Source organism: Podarcis raffonei, chromosome 5 (assembly GCF_027172205.1).
Source record: "Podarcis raffonei isolate rPodRaf1 chromosome 5, rPodRaf1.pri, whole genome shotgun sequence".
In the NCBI taxonomy this organism is placed as follows: Eukaryota; Metazoa; Chordata; class Lepidosauria; order Squamata; family Lacertidae; genus Podarcis; species Podarcis raffonei.
The window spans coordinates 63,017,914-63,041,150 of NC_070606.1; the positions used below are offsets into that span (position 1 = coordinate 63,017,914).

The following is a 23,237-nucleotide window of genomic DNA, read 5'->3' on the forward strand; positions in this document are numbered from 1 at the left end:
CATTTCTTCCTGAGCTTTTTTCTGGCACATGGTGGCTTATTGCAAGCTTTGCATGCTCCTAAAAGCCAGATTTGTAGTAGTGTGATGTTGAATTCTACCATCTGTGTCCCCTATGTACATTTCAAGATTAAATACTCATTTCAAATTAACAGATTAGTGTGTATGGTAGCGTGCCTAACTTTGTAGTGTGGAAAATGGCATTTATTGGTGGAGCAGAGAAGCTTTAATTGATTGTTAGTGGAGAATACAACCCCTTTAAAGACTCTTTGTGTCATGGAATAGCTGAGTTATTTTGAAATGCAGTTTGGGATTGGGACTTGTTTCTTGCACTAGAATCTTTAGAGGCTAATTTACATTTTTTGGCATTGAATATTACAGACTGTGTAATGTGCTAAGTTTTTAATATTGCAAGCAGCTACCTTTCTTTGAATTCTATATGCACTATAGGCACACACACAAGTTACAGTTGCTCTCAGCATCCTGATACATGTGCGCCCAGTGTACATAATGACTTTTTTAAAAAGGCATGTACTTCCTTCAAACGTATATGCTGTGATTTCATTATTTGGTCTTTAAATTGTTTTAATTTGGGGTGGTTTAAATTGACACTAAAATTTCCATACTAAGGCATGTCAGCATGTGCCTTGATAAGAGTTAAGCAAATGTACTCAGTACTTGCTGGAATAGCAGTTAATACAGCAAAAGTTGAGTGCTTCTAAGTCCCAAAAGTCTCAGTGGGAGACTTTCAGCATGTGCTGAAGTCTGGTTTGTTGTTTCTCCCCAGTTAGTTGTAATAATGTAGTCTGAAATATAAAAGTATTATTCAAAATGTCTACTCCTTGTCAAGGGAAAGAACAAAGTTTGCTTGTTAGCAGAAGGGAAAGCAGATACTTCTTTCATTTGTATTGAAATTAGTAGCTGATCAGGAGTCAACTAAGTTTTACATGACCTAGAGTCTGCCCTACGTCTGAACAGATGCAATTAGTGCAAGATCCTAACAGTCTCAAAGTATCTCTTGCAAAGAAATATCAGTATACAGTTCAACTTGAGACAACTGTTTTTTATAATGGTGGTATTAAACTGGCTTAGAAGTAGAAGTTTGTGTAAGAAAAAATCCAGGACTCTGGAAGATGACGCTCTTGTTGAGTTATCACTGCTAAAATATAACACACAACGCTCTGAAGAAGCTTACTGTGCATGTTTTAAAGACTTTCCTAAAGAGCAGGCTTTGGTGGGCAGTTGTTTATAATTATTGGTTCAATCCATTTGCATTAGAATGTCTTGATGTTATCATTTTATTGTTTACACAATATTGCACACAGCGCAGGGAGAGTTCTGGTGCAATTAGTGCCAATAATAAACGTCATTTAAGAAATCAGCTCAGTGCTTAAATCTTACTTGACTTAAGAGACATGACGTGTGTGTTTCCAATTAAAATACACTCGGTGTTTAGTAATAAAAGTTGGAGATGAGAAATAAAGTCATTTCAGTTGCTAGCACTCATGCATGCACTGTTAGCTTCCAGGAAACATTGATGTAATATAAAATAATGCAACTTCCCCCCTTTTGCAACACATGTATTATGCAACATGTATGTTCTTTTAGTGAATACAGGTGTTGTATTTGGCAAAGTGTGACAAAAATAGAAACAGAAAATCTGGTTACCACTGGAAATTCTCAGTCTCTACTGCCAGTAATGGTTAAACAGGGAAGGGAGAGATGCCATACAGACCTTTAGAAAGACTCTGAGGGCTTATTTGTTTCAGGAAGCTTATACATAATGTATATTTTTTGCTACATTGCTCTGTGAAGTAGATTACTTTGGTAAATTGGTTTTTATATTCTGGGGTGGGTGGGTGTTACTGCTGACTAAGTTTGTGTACATGTAGAAATTCTTTTGTATTAATACTTTTACTGTTGCATTTCCAAGTTTTTATTATGTACCGTATTTTTCGCTCCATTGGACGCACCGGACCATAGGACGCACCGGACCATAGGAGGGGGAGAACAGGGAAAAAAATTTTTTTCTTGTTCTCCCCCTCTAAAACAAGGTGCGTTCAAGGTACATTCACCAGAGCTTGTGGGGCTGGCGGTGGAGGGAAGCGCTGCTTTCCCCCACCGCCAGCCTCAAAGATCCCTAAAGCCTTTGGAGCGCAGCGCCCCACTGCCCTGGAGAGGCATTTTCAGATATGTCTTCCTGGCAAACATCCCATAAAAGGCTTTTGCCAGATCGCCCCCTCTCAATTTCACATTCTAATTTGGAGAGCCTCACCTCACCCTCCCAAACAAAAATGTGTATGAATGATCCAGAGACTAAAATGAGTAAAATGGGAGAATTTAATTCTCATGTGAAAGCATGTAACAAGGCAAGTGATACTGTATCAAGACTTTGAATTATCATTTGCGTAACTGAAATCTTGAATATCTGGCCAGTGGTCAGCCTTTAAGCCTTTTGGGAGGAAACATCAGCTTAGTGATAGAGCATATCCTTTTCATTCAAAAGTTGCAAGTTCAATCCTTGGTGTCTCCAGTTAGAAATGAGATAGTAGGTGATTGGAAGAGCTTATTTGAACTTAAAAATCAGCTACAAAGGTAGCTCTCTTGGTTTATAAGGGAGGGGGAATCCAAAATCTGCTGGGTGATACCTTTATTAGGGCTAACCAAAATGCCGCAAAAGTGTGGAAAGCACTAAAAAAGAATATTAAAAAAGAACTTTTACTGATGATAAAAACTTATAAAATATCTAAAATTTTCTGTATGCCCAGACACCATTTATTCCTTATATTGAGCTCTGGCAATGAAAGCAGGATCTGTGGTAAAGCCCAGACTTGAATTAAATTGGTAAGGAGAGGGAGACATATGTGAATTTCTTTGAAAATAGACACTATCTTTATTTTGTTGTTGAGGGAAAATGCATTTTGTTGCCACTTGTTTCTCAGTAAACTTATTAAAATGAACTTAATAAACTTATTAACTTATTAATAATATTTAATAGGCTAAGCCAGTGGTTTTCAACAAGTGTGCCATGGCAACACTGGCCTCTGTCCCTCTTTCTTTCTTTCTTTCTTTCTTTCTTTCTTTCCTTCCTTCCTTCCTTCCTTCCTTCCTTCCTTCCTTCCCTCCCTCCTCTGATGCCCTCTTGCGTCTTTGCCTCCCAAAGGCTTGCACAGCTGTTTATTGCAGCAGCCCTGGCTATAAGCTCTGCATGTGAATGGTGCCTCTGGGAGGCATCTCCCTTTGGGGCAGGGGGGCGTAGCTCCGAAACTAGGGACGGCAGCGGCAGCAGCTGCCCAGAGGACTCCCAAGGAGAGGGGAGAGGAGGCTGAGGGACCCCTCCACAAGGGAGAATGTTCAAAAAAGAGTGAGAGGCTGCGAGCTCTGCAGGCAAGGGGTGACATAACTGGGCTCCTAAGCCCCACGGGTGCCACAGAAAGAATGTAGTTGGTCAAGGGAGCCATGGACTCAAAAAGGTTGAAAACCTCTGAGCTAAGCCATAGTTCAGCAGTGTGGTGGGGAGCTGCCATGAGCTTCTAAGATCTTTCCCCCTTTCATCCTTCTGCATAGCTCAGAGGAAGACTTCTGCCAGGTTTAGTCTCTCTTTCAAAGAGGTTTGGCTTAGTGTTATGTATGAACTTAGAATCCTGGTTTATAACCCAAAATGGTGAGTTACTAAACAAGCCAACTTGAAACCAGTAAAGGAACTGGCGACACCTGGAGCTCTAGAATCTGATTTGTGACACCATTGTAGGAGATGGTAACATTTTGCTGTGTTGCCTATAGAGCCAGAATGACACATGAAGGGCTTCAGTAGCTGATGTGTATTACTCATGTACACTGAGTGGAAACTTGCAATTCAACAACCAGCAGAGAAGCAGCTTCTTCACACTGTGAGCTTTCAAATAGGAAAATATGCAACGCAAAATGCTTCTTTAAGACTTTCAGAGGGAGGAAGCAAAGAAGTAATACATTTACTTATTTCACATGAATCTTTTACAAGTTAGCTGGGAACAAATCTTTTGTATTGGAAATCTTGTGCATACTGATAACAACAAGAAATTTCCTGAATAAATATTGGGGTGAAGATGGCGATGATTAAGACTACTTGTCTTTGAACTCTGCGGCCTGTTCAGGTTCTGGTTTGTTTTTATTTTGCATCGTCAGTTGATTCAGCAGTGTTAATTGCAGCATACAAGCAAGGAGCCCATCTGTCTTACTTTAACATGGAATTAAAAATCATGTATTTTAATTGGAGTGAATATTGTTTATGGGAAGGCTAGTTATGTATTATTAAATTTACAGTTTTTCGTCAGCTGGCTTAATTTGTTCTGAATTGTTGGTCTTGGAATGACAAGGCAGAGCAAAGTTTGAGATTTTTGCAAGTGTTGTGAATAGATTGGAAGTAACAAGGCTTAAAGTGAAGAATAGCAAGCAGAATGAGTCGGGGGGCCAAAGAAATGGAGGCCAGGGATATTGATAGAAGACAGAACTCACAATGTTTAAGAGGTCTGAGTTGGATATTTGTTACTCATGAGCTAGAGTAACTGAAAACAATGTATCATAATGAAAAATGCTCAGTAACTTTGATAACCCTACCTGCCCTTATTATATGCATGTGCTTTAAACTGCAGTTTAAACAAACACTCTTTTAATAGAACACAAGGAAGGAAATTATGTATTGAATAAGTGTAACTACCCACTGTATTTTGTTATGCTGAAATGTAGTCTTCGCATACTTGATATATATACTTGCAATTGTAAGTGCTATCAGATACTTAGACCAAACACTCTACTGCCACCACTCTGTGAGAGGCTTTCATCAGATAAATAATATCCAAGGGAATATCCTTTTCTGGGTTTCAGTCAGCATGGAATTGGATTGGGTAAAAATACAAAAGGGAGGGAGAATAAAAGTATTTCAAACTGAAACAAGAAAAAGTAATGTTCAAACTGAAAAGAAGCATGACAAAAATAACTATACCATTTATAACAAAGAATACATTTGGATCTTGGAATCTATTCTATACCCAGGGTATATAAGGAATGGCAGGAGCATATAAATGTTTGGAGACGAAAAACGATATCTGCTGATAGATTTTTTATGTATGCTGGCATGTTTACAGACAATATTGCTTTATGGCTTTAAAAAATGAGTGATGAGTGGGTATATGGTATATATGAATATTGAATAAAATGATGGAAATAGTGGAGAAAAAAAGCTTGTGTTTAGAGCAACATACAGTGGTACCTCCAGTTGCGGACGGGATCCATTCTGGAGCTCCGGTCGGATCCCAAGGTTTCTGCAACCAGAGGGACCACTTCTGCACATGTGCATGATGCGGTAGAGCGCTTCTGCGCATGTGCGCACGGCGAAACACTTCTGGGTTTGCCGCTTTCGCAACCCGAAGTTCACGTTACCCGAGGGTAGCGTAAGCCGAGGTGCTACTGTATATTCCACCTGAAACCCCCAACTTGTCCCCAATCAGGTCATGGATGAGGAAGATCTTATTCATAGCCAACCTGGCATTCAAATTCAGCAGCTGCAGACTCAAGGGCTGGCTGATAGGACAGCCACAGTTCCCTAGGTTGGAGTGGGGGCTGGTACATGACACACAGTCACTAACTGCTTGTGCTGTGTACCCCTTACTGGGGCTTGTTAAATAGAATTTTTAAAGACTTTTTAAAAGAAATTTGTGAAAATTGACCACATCCACTTTTATACCTTAGGCCCACCTCTACACCTCAGCCACACAGCAACTTTGACATGCAGCCCCCAGAGAGTTGACCCTAAAAAGGTTATAGATGAAGGGCGGTATATAAATTTAATAAGTAAATAATAAATTGAGTCAGTCTGTGAAAGGCAGTATAAATATAAGGTGTATTGCAAGGGTGTTAAACCCACTGCCTGCTTACATGATTAGGCCAACCAGGCCTCCCAGCCAAATCACACCTACCTACTGTTAAAAGCATGAAAGTGGCTTGGCAGGCATCTGATCAGCTGATCAATGGTGCTTGAAAAGCCCCAAGTGCATCATGTTCCAGGCACCTGACTATTAGTTAATTGACAATGATTTGGAAGTACTGCTCAGTGGGCTTTTGCAATATTCCTTTGGACACCTCTTTGGACAGTTCCATACAGTGTTATACAAGCTTTTAAAATACATGAATGTTCTGTTTTTTAAAGGAGTATTCTTTTTTCCTCTTCAAAGGAAGCAGTTCGTATTCAAAGCCCTTCCCCAGCACTTAGAATATAAACTGCTGTCTCTGTAGAGGGGGAAATAAGCCCACTTTTAGGAGCATTTCTCACTCTGCAGAGACTTCTAAGGGCCTGTCCCTAACTGACAATGAGCTGAGTTAATGGGAGCCTCTTTGAAGGCATGCTCCCAAGGCTAATAAACTGCTTGGCATGTCTTCAAAGAAAGTTGTTCTAAACAACAATTAGCTAATCAGTTATGCTGACCTTCTTTAAGCTTTGACAGGTGTTAGTCACCTGACTGTAACATCAGGTGATCGACAGGTGTGTGATCCTGCCCATCTCCAGAAGTTGGCCTGTGGGAGATGGGAGTGGGTAAGGATTGAGCCTGGCAGCTGGATCCAGTTCCTTACCCCTAGTTTATTGATAGGCAACCTACACAGTAGAGTCACAAGTTGTGCAGACCTTGCCTATATTTTAGCACCACTTGCCTTGCTCTTTAAAGTCAGCTATTAGCCAATTATGATAGAAATAATGGGACAAAAAGTAGAATTTGTCTTTGTTAAATTTGGGATTTCACAGATTGTGCTTGACTGGCTCAGGGCTGAAGTACACATGCATGTTCATCTCTTGATTTATGATAACTGCCAACTCTGAATGGACAGTAGATTATACAACCCAGTTTCATTGAAGATAATTGTTTTTGAGGAGGTGTAAAAGTTCTGCCTCATGTTATCTGTGGGTCCATTCACACATGCAAGGCATCACTTAATGCGTGGGTCACCAGTCTTTTTAGACCAGTGGACACATTTTGGTTTTTTAGAGAGTGCTAGTCATAAAATGACTGCTATGGGAGGCATGGCATAAAATTAGAGGGAATACTGTCATAGTGGAGCTTTTCCCGTGATAGTATTTCCATACTGGGAAGACAAGCTGTTGAATTTCTGCCTGTCTTACAGCTACTAAAGGCACACAAACCCTATTCTCCCCCAATGACAAGCCTCAGCCAAAGTCTAGGTTGCCATCCTGTACCCACCTATGGAGTAAGCCCCATTAAACACAAATAGATGTCTGAATAGACATGTATCCTATTGTACTATAGGTTAATTATACAATGAATTATTAATAACTGCAAAGTGTTTAGCTACTGCACAACAGGAGCATAAGCTGCTTTGCAGAGTTTTTGTGTTTTGCATTTGTGTGTGTTTGTCTTGTGTAATAAAATTTACAGAAAATAACTTTAGGAACTACCTGATCGCAAACAAATCCACCACAGAAAAGATGCACCCTGGTTGCTTGGGGCAAAAGTACAGTGGTATCTCGGGTTAAGTACTTAATTCGTTCTGGAGGTCCATTCTTAACCTGAAACTGTTCTTAACCTGAAGCACCACTTTAGCTAATGGGGCTTCCCACTGTCGCCGCGCTGCCGGAGCACGATTTCTGTTCTCATGCTGAAGCAAAGTTCTTAACCCGAGGTACTATTTTGGGTTAGCAGAGTCTGTAACCTGAAGCGTATGTAACCTGAAGCGTATGTAACCCGAGGTACCACTGTACTACTATAGAGTTTTCAAGAACTAAAATATGACAGTAGCAGGAAAAGAAAGTAGCAGGAAGAAATGGCAGTTCTTTGAACCCCAGGAATTCCTATTGCCTGGTGTCCAAGCAGCTCACTTATCAATTACAGGTTTGGCTTACTGACAAGTAGAAGCAGCCAGATTGACTCATTTCAAAGAAATTGCTTAGAGTACCTGCATGCTTTGCTTCATAGCCTTGTTTTTAGGAGTGCTAGACACCTTCTTTAAAAAACAGTTGAACCCCAAAAGTTCAGTGTCTGGGGTCTCTGCCAATGAAGGCATTTACAGGCACCGTGGCATCTATGGGCACTGTACTGATGACTCCAATTTAATGTTTCAATCATCAGCCTTTTAAATTTCATTGCTATTGCTGTGCTAGGCATCATGCAGATTGCAAATCAAAGCAGGCAAGTCCTACCAATATTTCATATTACAACAAAATAAGATGACAAGATGGGGGATGGGAAGGGGAAAAGAAAATTTAAAGTATCATCAACATAAACAGAAAATTATCGCATTTGTCAGACAGCAACAAAGTGCTGATTTACATGTATTAAAAATGCTGTCAACAGCAGAAAGCCCAAGAACAAGTTGTGAGTAGGGAGGGAAGAGCAGGAATAGAGAGGAGTTGGAGCATGTAATGGTTAAGAAGTAAAGAGTCAATCTGTGTTAAGTGCAAGATTGAATAGGCAGCCAATGTGAAGTACAGGAAAGAGGAGAGAGATTATCATTGCAAGACCTGGGAAAGGTTGGCAGTGCTCCAGAATTAACAAATCAAAGGCTGAAGGTGAGAAACTGGAAAACTTGCCCAAAATACAAAAATCAATGTGTGAAATTAAGCCTGACCTGAGTTTGGCAGTATTCTTAGAAAAAAACCTGAAAAAATCTTAGAAATATTATAGGGAAACCACAAGATTTAGCACTAGAATGAATCTGACCAGGAAAAGACAATGTTGAACCTAAAATAAAAGGAAAACTAGAAGGTGAAGAGAAACATTGCCAATATCCTTAGAAAGTGAGACATTAGAATTAGGTGAAATAAATAGTAATTCTGTCAGTAGTCTATTGCTCAAGTTCATACAGAATGGCCAGGCTATGATTTGGCTGTCAAAAACCTTGATGTCAGCTTGCAGGCTTCCTCCCTCCCTCCCTCCCTCCGAAGTCAATTTGCAAAATATAGTTTGTCAGCTTTGATCTCATGTGACATCCAAATTGCCAAACCATGCTTATGGCTATTACTCTGCCTAGAGAAGTGCCACACAGATGAAAATCAAAATCAGACAGACTAGATCTAACACATGCTTTGGCAAAATATTACAGGAAACAGAGTAAAATACAGGGATAAGAACTTGAGGTAACTTGAGAAGATTTGGTAAGAATGCCAAAATAATAATTGAAATTGGGGGAGAGTGAAAGGGAAATGGGAGATAGAAGTTTCTGAAGCAGGTAATTAAAAACATATGCTTTGAAGAAAGCAGGTGGCGCTTGTCGGAATCTCCGCTACGACCAAGCTGATAAAGCTCATCCTTCGACGATAATTAACGGCCTGAGCCTTTGATCAGGCTCCAAGCACGCTTCCCCATTCAGCAGAGTGTCCAGCACGCAGGGAAGGATGAGAAACACAGGCTACATTGCTAAGAGTTTTATTCCTAACTACGCAGACAGAAAACACATGCTCTCTCTGTGAAAGGCAGAGAGCAACTGAAACAAAGGAACAGGAAACAGTAACATCACATCCATCTCCTGTCTTCCGTGAGACTTCCAACAGTCTGGAATGTGTGGAATGCAAAACAGAGTCTTGTGACTACAAAGCACTGCACAGTGGCAACACAGAGAAACTAACAGCGCTTTGGTCTAAACCGCAGAGCCTAGGGCTTGCCAATAGGAAGGTCGGCAGCTCGAATCCCTGCGACGGGGTGAGATCCTGTTGTTCGGTCCCTGCTCCTGCCAACCTAGCCGTTCAAAAGGACGAAGTGCAAGTAGATAAATAGGTACCACTCCGGCGGGAAGGTAAATGGCATTTCTGTGCGCTGCTCTGGTTCACCAGAAGCGGCTTAGTCATGCTGGCCACATGACCCAGAAGCTGTCTGTGGACAAACGCCAGCTCCCTCGGCCTATAGAGCAAGATGAGCACACAACCCCAGGGTCATCCATGACTGGACCAAACGGTATGGGGTACCTTTACCTTTACTTTGAAGAAAAAGCAGAAGCATAAACTCTAGAAGAAGAAAAATAGACTGCTCAATGAGAGCAAGGACAGAAAGAAAATCAGCATAGGAAAGAGAGGTACCATAGACTTTTGGTTGCCTTGGAGCAGAATTGGAGATACCTTAAGCTGGTAGTTTGACTAAGATGAAGGTAAAACATGATGGAGAGCCAAACAGTAAAGAGATTTAAAAATACCTCAGCTACCTAAACACCTGAGTAGGCTTGTCCGAACAAAAATGTTTTTAGCAGACACTGAAAAGTTTTTATACCAGAGGAGTATGTGTTCACATTGCAAAGCAAGGTTTGCTTTGCAATTCAGACATGAGGATGTAAAGTGGACATGCTTGAAAGTGATTGGTGCAAATGCCAATGCATAACTACTTGCACCTCAGCTACGGGAAGGAGGACTTCGGAGAAACAGGAGGATATATCAGGATTTTTATTTCTAAGTTGAAAACAGCCCCTTCATGAACGGAAGGTGGGGGGGGGGGTTGCTCACAGAACCTTTGAAGCAATGCCAGAACACACTATTTGTTGTATTGATTATAAAACCCCTGTTTGTTTTTCCAGTCTACTTTTTGGGTTTTGTAGCTGGAAATAAGGCCATAACACATGACCAAAATGTTCAGCTCGAATTTTGCAGCCTTTTCCCAATTTTCTTTCATTTTTAAACTTTGCGATCATGGGCGTTAGCTACCTAAACAAATTTAAAGTAGTGCCTCTTTACAAAGTACTTCAAGGTTAGAGGAAATGTTGAACTGGGAGAGCGATCTACTGTGTGGCATTCCATTCATTCACACATATATCCATCTATCCGGGTTTTTTAGGGGAGCAACCAACCAGAGTTGTTGAGCTTTCTGCAAAATAGCTTCTCTTCTTCGCTGTGCTGCCTGTGGCCTCTGGTGCACAGCCACTACACTACAGAGGTGCTGGAACTCAGTTCCAGTGAGTTCTGGCTTGAAAGAAGCCCTGCATCTATCCATCCATCCTGCTCTTTTTAGATGAGCAAAGCTGCTTATGAAAATAATAAAAAAATACATATATCTGTTTAAATGGCTTTGATCCAGAGCTAAGCATGTCAAAGGATTGGCAGAAACAGACTTTCCTTGTCCGGCTTCTCTCCCCCAGAACTTCCTCCCAAGAGCTAGAACTAAAGAATGGGGAACCCCGTTATTCTTTGGTGAGAAGGGCTGGAGAGGAATCGGGATTTCTCAAAAATTAGGAGGCGATGCTTTTGTGTGAAAAGCTGCCTCATCAAGGATCCTTGCCATACTCACATCATTCTATAAGGCCCCCTGACCCTTGAAAGAAGCTTTTTTCGGAGATTGAGGAGCTAGCAGCAGGAGGAAAAGTCAAGTTCTGTCAGCTTCGTTTGGCATGTTTATCTCTGGATCCAGCCCTGTGAACTTAAGGTAATCAATTGGTGTGTCATGTTTTGCTAATGTCTTGAGATTTTTTTCTTTAAAATATAAAGCCATACAGAAGTGAAATGAATAATGAAGATGCATATTTAAAATGCACTGTTTTTCTTGCTGATAATTCAAAACTCTGGACTCTCAGTAATACAACTGTAAGTATAAGGATCTGAATGATATAAAGGCATCAAGGTTCTTTCTCCCTGCTCTTCTGTTTCCCAGTCTGCCAATAAGAAGCCTCGAAAGACTCCAGCAGAAAAATTCCGTTCTGAAACTGGAATAAGAGGAACAGGTCGAGGAAGAGCTAATGGTCACCCCCAGCAAAATGGAGAAGGGGAACCTGTCACTTTGTTTGAGGTGGTGAAGTTGGGCAAAAGTGCTATGCAGGTAAAATTATGGGTGCCCGTTGAAGGCTCTGTTAAATTTTAAAAACTAGATTCAGAACCCTAGTACATTTCCAGAAAAGTTTTCTGGTAGTTGGCACACAAAGTACTTGAAGGAACAGCTAGGTAAATTCCCACTAAGGAAATGTATTGACCAAGTACAACTATCGTGGCTTAATGTGGAAGGGTGGGGTGGGGTTATCTTGATTATATGGGAATATGGAATCTTAATTAGTAATGAGTTTTAAAGGTATTCTTAAGAGATGATTCCTTTTTGTTACCAGATTACTGGTTGTAAACCAGTATTTGTAACTTACTGTTGTTTTCTATTGAGTCCCTCCAAGTATGTATTTATATCTTAAATAAATAACAAATTCTGTGATTGTTGGCATTCACTGCAGTTCTTAAATCATTATGTCAAGCAATTAAAAAAACAAAAATTTGGTTGTGAAGGACTTTTTTGTAATCCAAACCAAATTAAAATATACTGTGGAGTAGTAAAATGCTCCCCAACAAGCCCATGTTATCTAAGTCTATTTCCTTAGATTAGTTTTTGTTTGAAAAACCCCATGGGACTTTTTAGAGAATCCCAATACTGTACTTTCTATTAGCTGTCACAAAAAAGTACCCCAAACATAGGAATTAGTATGAAATTTCAGGGAATACTTTTTGTCTCAGCCATTTTTCAAAATTGTATGAGAAAAAAGCAACTTGCAATGGTAAATGGCTGAACTTTGGGGATGTTATTTACTACTGTGTAGGTGACTTGTATTGTGGGTTTACATATGTGTAGACCAGATTTTAGAAAAAATCATTGGATGAAATTATCAACATTTTGAGAGTACAGTAGAGGTGGGGTAGTAATTGCTAAGGTTCACAGCAACTGAGGGCTAATGTAAACAGTCTTCCTAAGGAAAAGAGCAGCTGAATATACATTTGAAGCAGCTGTGCAGACGTATCAAAATTACTAGGTGGGCATGCCACATTCGAAGAGATATTATTAGGCCATAATATACTTTCATTAACTTATCCAAAATGCTCATCCGCCAAATAATGGGAAAGCTTTTAAATTTGACACTTGGACTCAAAATACTGTGTGCACAGAAGTAGAAAAATGGGAAAAGATGCTTAAAAAATAGTTGCTCTAAATATGAGCTACAGTTTTAGTATATGTGTGTTGAAGCAGACACTGTGGGATATGGTTTTGATCGCTAGGTTGTCCAGTTTCTCTGTGTGATGGAAGGGAGACTAAGGGTGATAACCAACCCAGTCATTCTCAGAGCAGACACATCAATGACTTAAGTTGGATATCATCCAAATACACTTACTGAAATAAGATTGCTTCCTCTTTTCTTTTTCTTTTTTTTTAGTTACTGCTGACAAATTAGAACTATTCCTCACATTAGTTCTGCATGCTTATAATATTGCAATTCTCTGAAGTCTGACCTAAATGAAATTAACTGGATTTCTGGTGTACACTCAAATTTATACCCCCCCCCCGAGTTGACTAGGGATAAATGTGGCCTTTGAACTGAGAGGGTTAGCCCTCTTCCCCTCTTACAAAAGGTTCTGTTTATACAAACTTGGGATGTCATAATAAACCACCTGGATTTATTTGCACTTTTTGAAGAAAACAACTAAAAGTTTCTTAAATAAAAGTTCTGATACGAATATCTAAATATACCTTCTATTTTATTGACAGTCTGTAGTGGATGACTGGATTGAATCATATAAACAAGATAGGGACATAGCACTTCTGGATTTAATCAACTTCTTCATCCAGTGTTCAGGATGCCGAGGTAAGGATAAGTGATAAGAGTTTTATAAAACTGTTCTAAATCTGTATAACTCATCATCCAATGTGTTTCTTGAATGGGGAATATAATATGTGGTGTTACCTAAAACCTGGATAGATAACTTGTATATTGTGTATTCATGTGTTTTCCTGTATGAACACATCTATACAGAGAATGGTAATAAAGAAGTAAGATTTTTGAAAGAATAATCAAGCTTAGTTATTAACGCTTAGGTACCTGGTAAATATATAAGAGCTTTATTTAACTAGAATTGAGCTGCCATATTTTGTAATGTTCTTTCTCCATAGTTAGGAAACTTGTTCTTCAAAGTTAAAGAACCAATGTATTTTAAAGAGTATGGAAAAGAATATGGAATGAAGTATTTTCATATTTGTGGTTATGCAGCCAAAGTTACACCACCACTGCACAAGAGAATTATTAGCAGATTAGTGGCAACCCAGAGATTGTCAAATGCTTAAAAAAAATACCCTTTAGTAAAACCCAACAACAGGGTAATAATAATAACAATAATAATAATAATAATAATGTCCTTTAAGAGGTCAATGACATGAATTCTTGTGTGAGCAAGAGTTGTGAGGAAACTGACGTTTTGGTGGAAAGAAAGGAAAAAGTGGCACATAAGATATAAAAATGTCACAGTAGAACTATTTCATTGTCTAGATATGCCATTTTCTGGTCTGTACTGAGAAGCTATTTTAAAATGTCCCCAGGGAAGGAACAGAGAGCTTTTAATGCAAGATTTTAATGTAGCTAGGACTGAACCCAGTCCTCCGTATTCCCAAATGGGCTACTGAGGGTTGACCCTGTTCAGTGGGCAGACTACTGAGTGACTTGGGGGCGGGGAAGGAAAACTAGGATAATGAGGATGGAATGGCTGGGAAGCTAAACAGAAGCACTTCAACATTGCAAGAGTTTTGTGGCAAAATAACTTTTGTTGTTGTTAATTACTATTCATTCGTATGACAGACAAATCAGCATATTTAGATAACTCTGATGTAACCAAAGAGGGTCAGGAGCTTTTCCAGAGTCCCAACATTAAAGGTTTTTTTAATCTGCATTTCAAAGTCAAAAGAGAATAACAGTCCCTTGTAGTTTAATTATTATCCTGAGAATGTGCATCCACGTGCATTATAAACAATTCACTCTTGGAACATACAATTTTCTGGAAGGTTTCTGGTATTTTTCTTTTCCCCATTTACAACGTCTTGTAATTTTACGAGTGATGGTTTTATTAGTTCGTGTGTTTTGTCCTCTTCTTCCCTCCTTAGCACATTAGCTGAGTTTGTCATGCTGCTTCACATGCCAATAAAACCAGGTTTTATGGCATACTATATTTTGAACAATGTAGATTTAAATCAATTTAATTTAGAAGCTTCAGAATTCTCAACCATATTAGCAGAGCTAAAATTATCTGGTTGAAGCTAGGGCTGTAACAATCTGTCTGCCTTATTAAGTCTTTTTGTTGTTTTCGTTTTGTGTTTTAAACTGCCTGGCCCCTTTTTAGAAGTAAAGGAAAATACAGTTATCCCAGGGTTGTTCTATTTTGTTGAATTATATGACTGAAAGCATACTGTATAAGATCCAGTATGAAGGGCGGGGGGAATCATAATTAAATCTATATATCATTCTATAAACTAATCTTAAATCTAGGCCATTATCTTTTGGCTAGTATTCTCTGATAGTTTCTGATTCCTATGTCTGGTAAAGGGACACCCCTGTATCTGCAAGACTTGGAATTAATTCTTTTGCTTTGCTGGAAATCAATGAATAATTGTTTGATTATTGATCCTATTATTGCTTTTCTATTATTGATAGCTGGTCTTGCTACTAATATTTGAATATTAATAATTGTCCTGTATTATTTAAAAACAAAATAATACAGTTTTACCTAGGACAGTTAGTCACTTTTATGGTTCTCCAAGTTATGTAGCACTAATACAGACTTGGAAAGAGAAAAATTACATAGAATTTGACTTCTTAGAAGCCAGACACTTAACTCACAGCTAATTTAATATAACCAAGCTCATGTTCAGAGAAAGGTCATTGCAAGACTGCATTTTACCCAGACAAAATCATTTTTGTAAGGAATATGGTAACTTTTAAAACATTTTATTAAGAAATCCCAGTGGAATAAGACATGAGCAAACACCTGAAACCGGATAAAGCTAATATGATATGAAAACATGATGGCTGTCACATGATTTTATACCCTTTATAGTATACTCACTTTGCTGAAGGGTAAGCACTGTGGTGGTGGTCTGTGTGGTTTTCTATGTGATGTTCATACATTACTGATTGGTTTTTGAGACTAGCACATGTTGGACGTAGAAAAAAGCCCGCAGAAGGGAATTGGCAGAAACTGACTTTCCTGTTTCTCCTTCCCTAGCACCCCATCCAGTCTCCAACTCCTGTTGAAAGGAGTGAGTTGTGGTGTAGGGGGGAAGGGGGATTCCTCTCTCCCCCAAATCAGTCACAGGTAACTTCCATGAGGAAGGGCCAGGGAATATCTGCTTCTTCTAGCCCCCTACTGCAAACCTCTGCAAAATCTGCCGTCCCAGATGGGCTCAAACCCAGGGAGTGTAAAATGCAATTTGTTTGTTCAGAGGGGACTCTGGGATTGCCAATACTGTATAAGCAAAGCAACAAGCTGGATATGTGCGGCCCCTATACATGTTTGGCTGACATAGGACTGAAATGTTTAAATCTAGTTTTAGAAACATGACTGACCCATACATGTTAATTCTTGTGCACCGCCCACAAGAGTAGTGTTGTATTTTTACTGTTGCAATGCAACTGCAGTTGTTTTCTCCTCACATTTCTCCTTCACAATTCCTGTTCTGTCAAGGTAACCAGAACTTCCGAATGTTTACAAATATCAGTTGAGATTCAAATCCTAGTGTCTTTCTCTGGTAAATATAGAATGCTGGGCAGATTGCCAGGCTATAAATAGTGATCACCAAGTCAAAGGAGAATATGTAAATGGAGGACTAGGCAAACCAAACAAACAAAAAAAGCCTCACAAAATGATGGCAATAATTTTTTTAGTAAGCTTTTTATTAAAGATTTTTCATAATTGAGTAAGATAAAATAAACTAATAAAAACAGAAACCAAAACAGAGACAAAAAGTAAACACCAAAGGAGGACTGAAAGAAAAAAAAGGGAGAAAATAAAAAGGACTTCCAATTTTCCATCTCTCAGTTACATAAAAGAAATCATTCAAAATATTAACTCTAGAGTGACATCCAACTGATCTATTTTCTGTTAGGCAATATTTTCCAAATCTTTCAACCCAGATGTCTTAAAGATTAATTCATTTTCTGTTTTACACAAAAAGTCCAAAAGGGGTTCTCTAATTATTGTTATTAATAAACCTAACTTTTCTCTAATCGAACATATCAGCTTTGTCTTCAATAACTTCAACAACATTCCTCCATATTAAACAATAATAAGTCCTTCCATCTTTATTTCATAATTCTTTTCTTACTTTATATTCATTGGCACCGAGTGCCATATCTTCCATTCCCATTTCCTGCTGTATTTGCTATGGTTTTTCATCCAGATTTTTTTTTAAATGTCCCTTTCATTTACACTTCTTCCATTCTTTTTCTTTTTCCAAGAAAAGCGCCAGAGGTTTGGTAGGTTTCCCCCCTAAATTCACTCCAAGATGTACACAGAGTCCTTTATCTCTACCAGCTCATAATGTCTCTAGATTTCTCCATCCATCCATGGTTTCATCATTAAGATTAAACTCTAAGCAGACAAAATGTGAGAGCCTATCAAGAAAGTTCAGCATTTATTGTTGCTCATTTTGCTTTTGTGTGCAATTCTTTGTGCTCAGAGTCGTTCCCCCCCCCCCATTTATTCTAATTAGGACTGTGTCTTGAGCAGTGCTAGCATCCACTTCCAGGTTCTTCCAGTTAAGAGGTTTAATGTTTGTCCAAATAAGCACATACTGGGGAAAGTTTGGAACTGCTTGCATGAAGAAAAGCCTTGTGATTGTTACTTGACCATTTCCTTTCTTTATATTATGGCAGATTTTGATGCTGTAGAAATCTGGTTGGCTCTTTTCTATCTGTAGAAGCTAAATTAGTGCATTTGGACAGACATTTGTACTGGAACATCACTTGGGTATATTTTTCTACACATGTAACTTCAAAAACCTTGATACTAAACTTACTGTCATCATGATTGTCATCCACTGCCTGGGATGATACTCCTTGACCAGTTTCTAGGGTTCCTGCTTCCAGGGTCAAGAGAGATACATTATTGAATATGCCTTCCATTGTAAACTGCTTTTCTCTCTGGCCCTTTAATGTGCTGCTAAGGCAGCTCCCTAAGATTTTAAGGACTTAAGTTCACTTCCCCCTGAGTTTATTTTAATTAATATGTTCCTGAGTGCGTATTTTCTCAGGAGATTATCAGATTCGTGTGCTCTGTCTATGGAACCAAAGTGGTGCCAGTTCTAGGACTTACTGACAAATTAAAAACTGACAAATCAGTGGGCATCCATCCAAGACTTCTCAAAGAACCCCATTGTGAAATTGCTGACCTTCTAACAAACATAAGTAACATCTCTAAGATTGCTTCTATAATTGAGGACTGGAAAGTGGCCAATGAAACATTATTTAAAAAAATAATACAGGAGAGATTTGGAAAATTACAGGTCAATTTGCTTAATGTCTGTTCTAGTAAAAACTAGTAGCAAACATTGTTAAAGATAGAATTATCAAGCATGTAGAAGATTGAGTCTTGCAGAAGCAGAACCAGCATGACTTCTGCAAGGATAAGCCCTAAGGTTTTTTGAGAGGGTCAACAAGCATATATATTGATGGAGGTGATCCAGTCACATTTCAAAAAAACTTCTGATAAAGTCCCTCACCAATCTCATGAGTAAGCTCACTAGTCATGGGAAAAGAGAGGATGTTCTCTTGTGGATCAGTAATTGGTTAAGGCACATGAAACAGAGTGATGATTATTATTATTATTATTATTATTATTATTATTATTATTATTAATATACTGCCCTATACCCAGATGTAGAGATGAGTCCTCCAAGTATCAGTATTCAGACTTGCTCTTGTTAACTTATTCATTAATGATAGAGAATTAGGAGTGAGCAGTAAGGTTGCCCAATGACACCAAATTGTTCAAGGTGATACAAAAAGTGATTGCGAGGAACTCCAAACTGGGTGAATGGGCAGTAAAATGGTAAATGCAGTTCACTGTGTGCAAATTGAGGGGATGTACATGGGGCATTTCACATATATGCCAATGAAGTCTAAACTAGTGGTGATTGACTAGGAACGAGGCTGTGGGACTGTAGTGGATACCTCAATGAAGATTTCAACCCAGTGTGCTGAGCTGTGAAAAAGGTGAATTCCATGTTGGGGCTAATTATTATTTTCATTCCATTCCATTCATGAATCATTATTAAACAGGATAGGAATTGAAAATAAAACTGCCAATATCATAATGCCGTTATACAAATTATGGTGAGACAACACTTGGAATATTGTGCACGTTTGTCATTGTCTCACATCGAAAAGGATATGGTAGAGCTGGAAAGTGTTCATAGAAGGCCATCAAAATTATCAAGCGTTTGGAGCAGTTCTCCTATGAGGAAAGGCTGCAAGAGTTGAGGCTTTTTAGTTTAGGGGAAAAGGCAACTAAGGGAGGATATGATAGAGGTGTTAAGATTATGCATGGTTTGAAGAAAGTAGATAAGAAGAAGCTTTTCTCATACTGGAATGTGGGGGCATCCAATGAAGCTGAATGTTGGAAGATTAATGACAGTACTTCTTCACACGATGCACCCTTGAAATATGCTCCCACGAGATACAGTGATGGCCACCAACTTGAACTTAAAAGAGGACTAGGCAAATTCATGGAGGATAAGGTTATCAGTGGACCATAGCAAAGAGGGATATGTTCTGTTTTCACTATTGGAGGAAGGCTGCTTCTCAATACCAGTTGCTGGACTCACAAATGGGGAGAGTACTATTGCATCCAGGTCTTGCTTGAGGACTTCCCATAGCCATGTGGTTGGCCACTGTAAGAGCATTAGGTTTGGCCTGATCTAACAGGGCTTTTCTTTGGTTCTTAAACATTAAAACATCAACATTTTAAATCAAGGAGCTTCAAATAGAATATTAGAACTGCAGCAGTTTAAAACAGATTCAGAGTAATCAAATATTAGTTTAAAAGCAGCTTTGAATAAGGAGGTCTTTAAGTCTGGTTTAAAACCATCCTGATGACAGGCCCTTAATCAGGGTATCTGGAGGCAGTATTAAGGGCAAGTTTATATGGATGCAGATAATCCTTAGCATAACTTGATCTCAAGCTATTTAGAATGTTAGAAGTCCGCACTAGCACTTTAAATTGGGCCTCAAAACCAACAGGTAACTAATGTAGCTGGTACAATATAGATATTATAAGCTCTGGCTTCTCGGCCCCAATAAGCATCTAGGCTTATGGCGGCCAAGTACCAGCCAAAGCTTCTTTAAAGGCAGACCCACATAGAGCACATTAAAATAGTCTAGTGTAATCAGGCTGTTTCATAAGCTTCAGTATTCTTAGTAGAGAAGAGGAGCAGCCAATCCTCAGAAACAGATGCAAGTCCTCTCTTACTGTTTCACTGGTGAAAGGCTGCACTTCTATTTCCTATCATACTCAAGTTTTATTGCTGGCTACCAGACATAATCAGTACAATGGGATTTGATGTGGCTCCTCATTTGCCATAATATTCTTTAATAGGTAGTTCAGAATATCAAGATATGCAATATAGGAAATATCTTAAGTAGAGTAAAATATGTATGTTATGCTTATTCATTTTATTACAGGCACTGTAAGGATTGAGATGTTTAGGAACATGCAGAATGCAGAAATAATCAGGAAAATGACGGAAGAATTTGATGAGGTATAGTATTAAACATTCTGAAATATTTTGAGCTGTAGGTAAAAGTGTGCTAAGAGTTCTCCAGGATAGGACCGGATTCAACAAGTCCTGCTGACACAATGTGGTTCTCCTTCCCATACAACCACCACCCCAGTTGCCTGGTGGTGATGGTTAGAAGACACACACACCGAGAACAGTGTGCAGGTGAAGGAAAGGGGAGACAAGCAGAAATGATTTCGCTGTTGGAGCAATCTCCCTAGCACTACTATGAACACAGAGTTTTATTCTGTTATTAAATGGCTTCTGTTGTGTCTACCCTCCAAGCTCCAGATTGAGAAGGCACACAGAGAGCGTTTTCTGTAGATGATTTCAGGCACAGGTATAGTATTGAGGTTCCAAATCTTGTAGAGCTTCATAGACCCAAACCAGAACGTTGAATTGGGTGCAGAAATAAATTGGAAACCAGTGCAGGTAAAATAGGTCAGTGTGAAGTGTTCATAACACCTTGTCCCAATTAACATTCTTGCTAGATTTTGCATCAGCTGAAGTTGCTAGATCATCTTCAAAGGCACCCCCCCACACAATAGTATTGCAGGAACTAAAAAATGGAGATTGCCAGAGCATGGATCACTGCAGTCAGGTTATCCACTTCAAAATAGGATTGCAGCTGGGATACCAGCCTTAGTAAAAGGTACTTTCTGCCACTATCACTACTGGAGCCTCTAAGGATAATGGTGGATCAAAGAGCACCCAAGTTGTGACTGGTGCCCATTGGGACTAATAGAGCAGAAGGCAGGGAGACCAGCAGTAGGTGGAGTCAGAGCCAATGACAGGAAGAGCCAACTTATTCTAATTCTAATTTTGTCTCAAGCATCCTCCCTGTTGAAAGTTTTTAAATGTAGAAACCTTTGTTTTTGTGTTGATACAATGTGAGTGAAATGTGCTCTTTCCCCTTAAAATAGGTTTCTTACACATAGCATTCCCTCAGTATAGTAGTTGTATGTAAAAGATGAGACTGCTGAAATCTAAACTTGTGTTAAATACAGTATGTGCATTTTGTCTTCCTTCAGGACAGTGGTGATTACCCACTTACGATGCCTGGGCCACAGTGGAAAAAATTTCGATCAAATTTTTGTGAATTCATAGGAGTTCTAATACGACAATGTCAGTACAGCATCATTTATGATGAATATATGATGGACACAGTGATCTCACTTCTGACTGGTTTGTCAGATTCACAGGTCCGAGCTTTTAGGCATACCAGTACACTTGCTGGTAGGTACATCTTAAAGGAAAGTATAATACTCCTATGCATAAGAAGCTAACTTAACATTTTATGTATATGAAGCTAATTATGTTTTGTTTGGGAGCGCAGAGATGAAAGGCAGATATAAGCACTTTAAATAAATAATAAAAGACTGTAAACATAATGAAGACAGTATGAGCTGGTCATTTATTAGCAATTGTTTTCTACATTCAGTTTGAGCCACTGACTTTCTTCAGTGACTATGGGAGAAAGGAAATGGCAGGGACAACACTGAGGTGGGAGAAAAACTTGTTCTATGGCCAGACATTGCCCCATTTCTACTATGTGTTCACTTACAGGTCCTTTGCTTTACTGGACAATTTAATTCTGCTTGGAGATTGAGGTGGAATTTGAATGTAATGACAAATAGTGTTTTGGGGGCATATGCCTCAGACTCGCACACCCATTACTTACTCTTAGGCAGAGGCAGGAGATTAGAATATTCTGTTTATCAGTAAACTGTAGTTTGCCATTACCCACAAACCAGGATCCCAAATGGTTTGAGCAAACCAGTTTAACATGTTTGGTTGCATCCTCAAGCTATGGTTTGTCACTAAGTAAAGTATGCATTTCTAGACTCTTTTTCCACATGAAGGAAAGGGGGGATGGAGCACATGGGCTCAGAGTGCATACCTGTTTCTTCCTTATAACCACCAGCAATTAATTCAGCCATAGATTTTGAAATTTAGGAGCTATTTGTCTAAAATGTAAAACAGGTCTGCTATTGTCTATGAAAAGAAGGTCAGATATATATATAGGTGAAATCTACCCTCTATATATATGTGTGTGTGTGTGTGTGTGTGTGTGTGTGTGTGTGAGAAATCTACCATATATATATATATATATATATATATATATATGGGGTAGATTTCACACATATATAGTAGATTTCACCTACAGTTCTTTGATGACATTGAAAGGAGTCTTTGAGTGGAGACTGGAAGAAGCTAAATATGGTAGTCTTGGTTTTTATTTTTGAAAAAGTAAGTTATTTTAAGCATGGAAACCAAGCAAAGACAAGCAATTTCCATCTGGTTTCAGGGACTAAAATAGCTGCCCTTTTTATTGCACATTATTTCTAGCTATGAAGCTTATGACTGCTCTTGTGAATGTTGCCTTAAACCTGAGTATTCATCAGGATAATACACAGAGGCAGTATGAAGCTGAGAGAAACAAAATGATTGGTAAAAGAGCCAATGAAAGACTGGAGCTTCTCCTTCAGAAACGAAAAGAGGTAAGTCAATAGACCAACACGGTTCTCCTTGTGCAGAACGTTTCCCAGAAAGCTAGTTGAAGAAGTTTTATTATATTAAAATCCTCTGAAAAGGATTCCATGCACAGAAAGGAGAAAAATCATTGCAATGGGTTAGACTTGTGAGGAAGTATCTGACACATTTGCATTGTGTATCAAGAATTCATATGAGCAGTGCATGTAAGTCATCAGCATG

The 23,237-nt window shown here is 39.0% G+C and overlaps 1 protein-coding gene across 2 annotated transcripts in view; it reads left to right on the forward strand.

Annotated features, from left to right (window-relative positions):
- The window catches only part of STAG1 (stromal antigen 1), a 107,567-nt gene that overhangs the window by 49,955 nt on the left and 34,375 nt on the right, over positions 1 to 23,237 (forward strand). For both annotated transcript variants that reach the window (XM_053389733.1, XM_053389734.1), the window contains 5 exons: positions 11,610 to 11,774; positions 13,473 to 13,569; positions 20,428 to 20,504; positions 21,554 to 21,758; positions 22,872 to 23,023. In XM_053389733.1, coding sequence (XP_053245708.1) covers positions 11,610 to 11,774; positions 13,473 to 13,569; positions 20,428 to 20,504; positions 21,554 to 21,758; positions 22,872 to 23,023 — 696 coding nt within the window. The remainder of the gene's footprint in view (positions 1 to 11,609; positions 11,775 to 13,472; positions 13,570 to 20,427; positions 20,505 to 21,553; positions 21,759 to 22,871; positions 23,024 to 23,237) is intronic.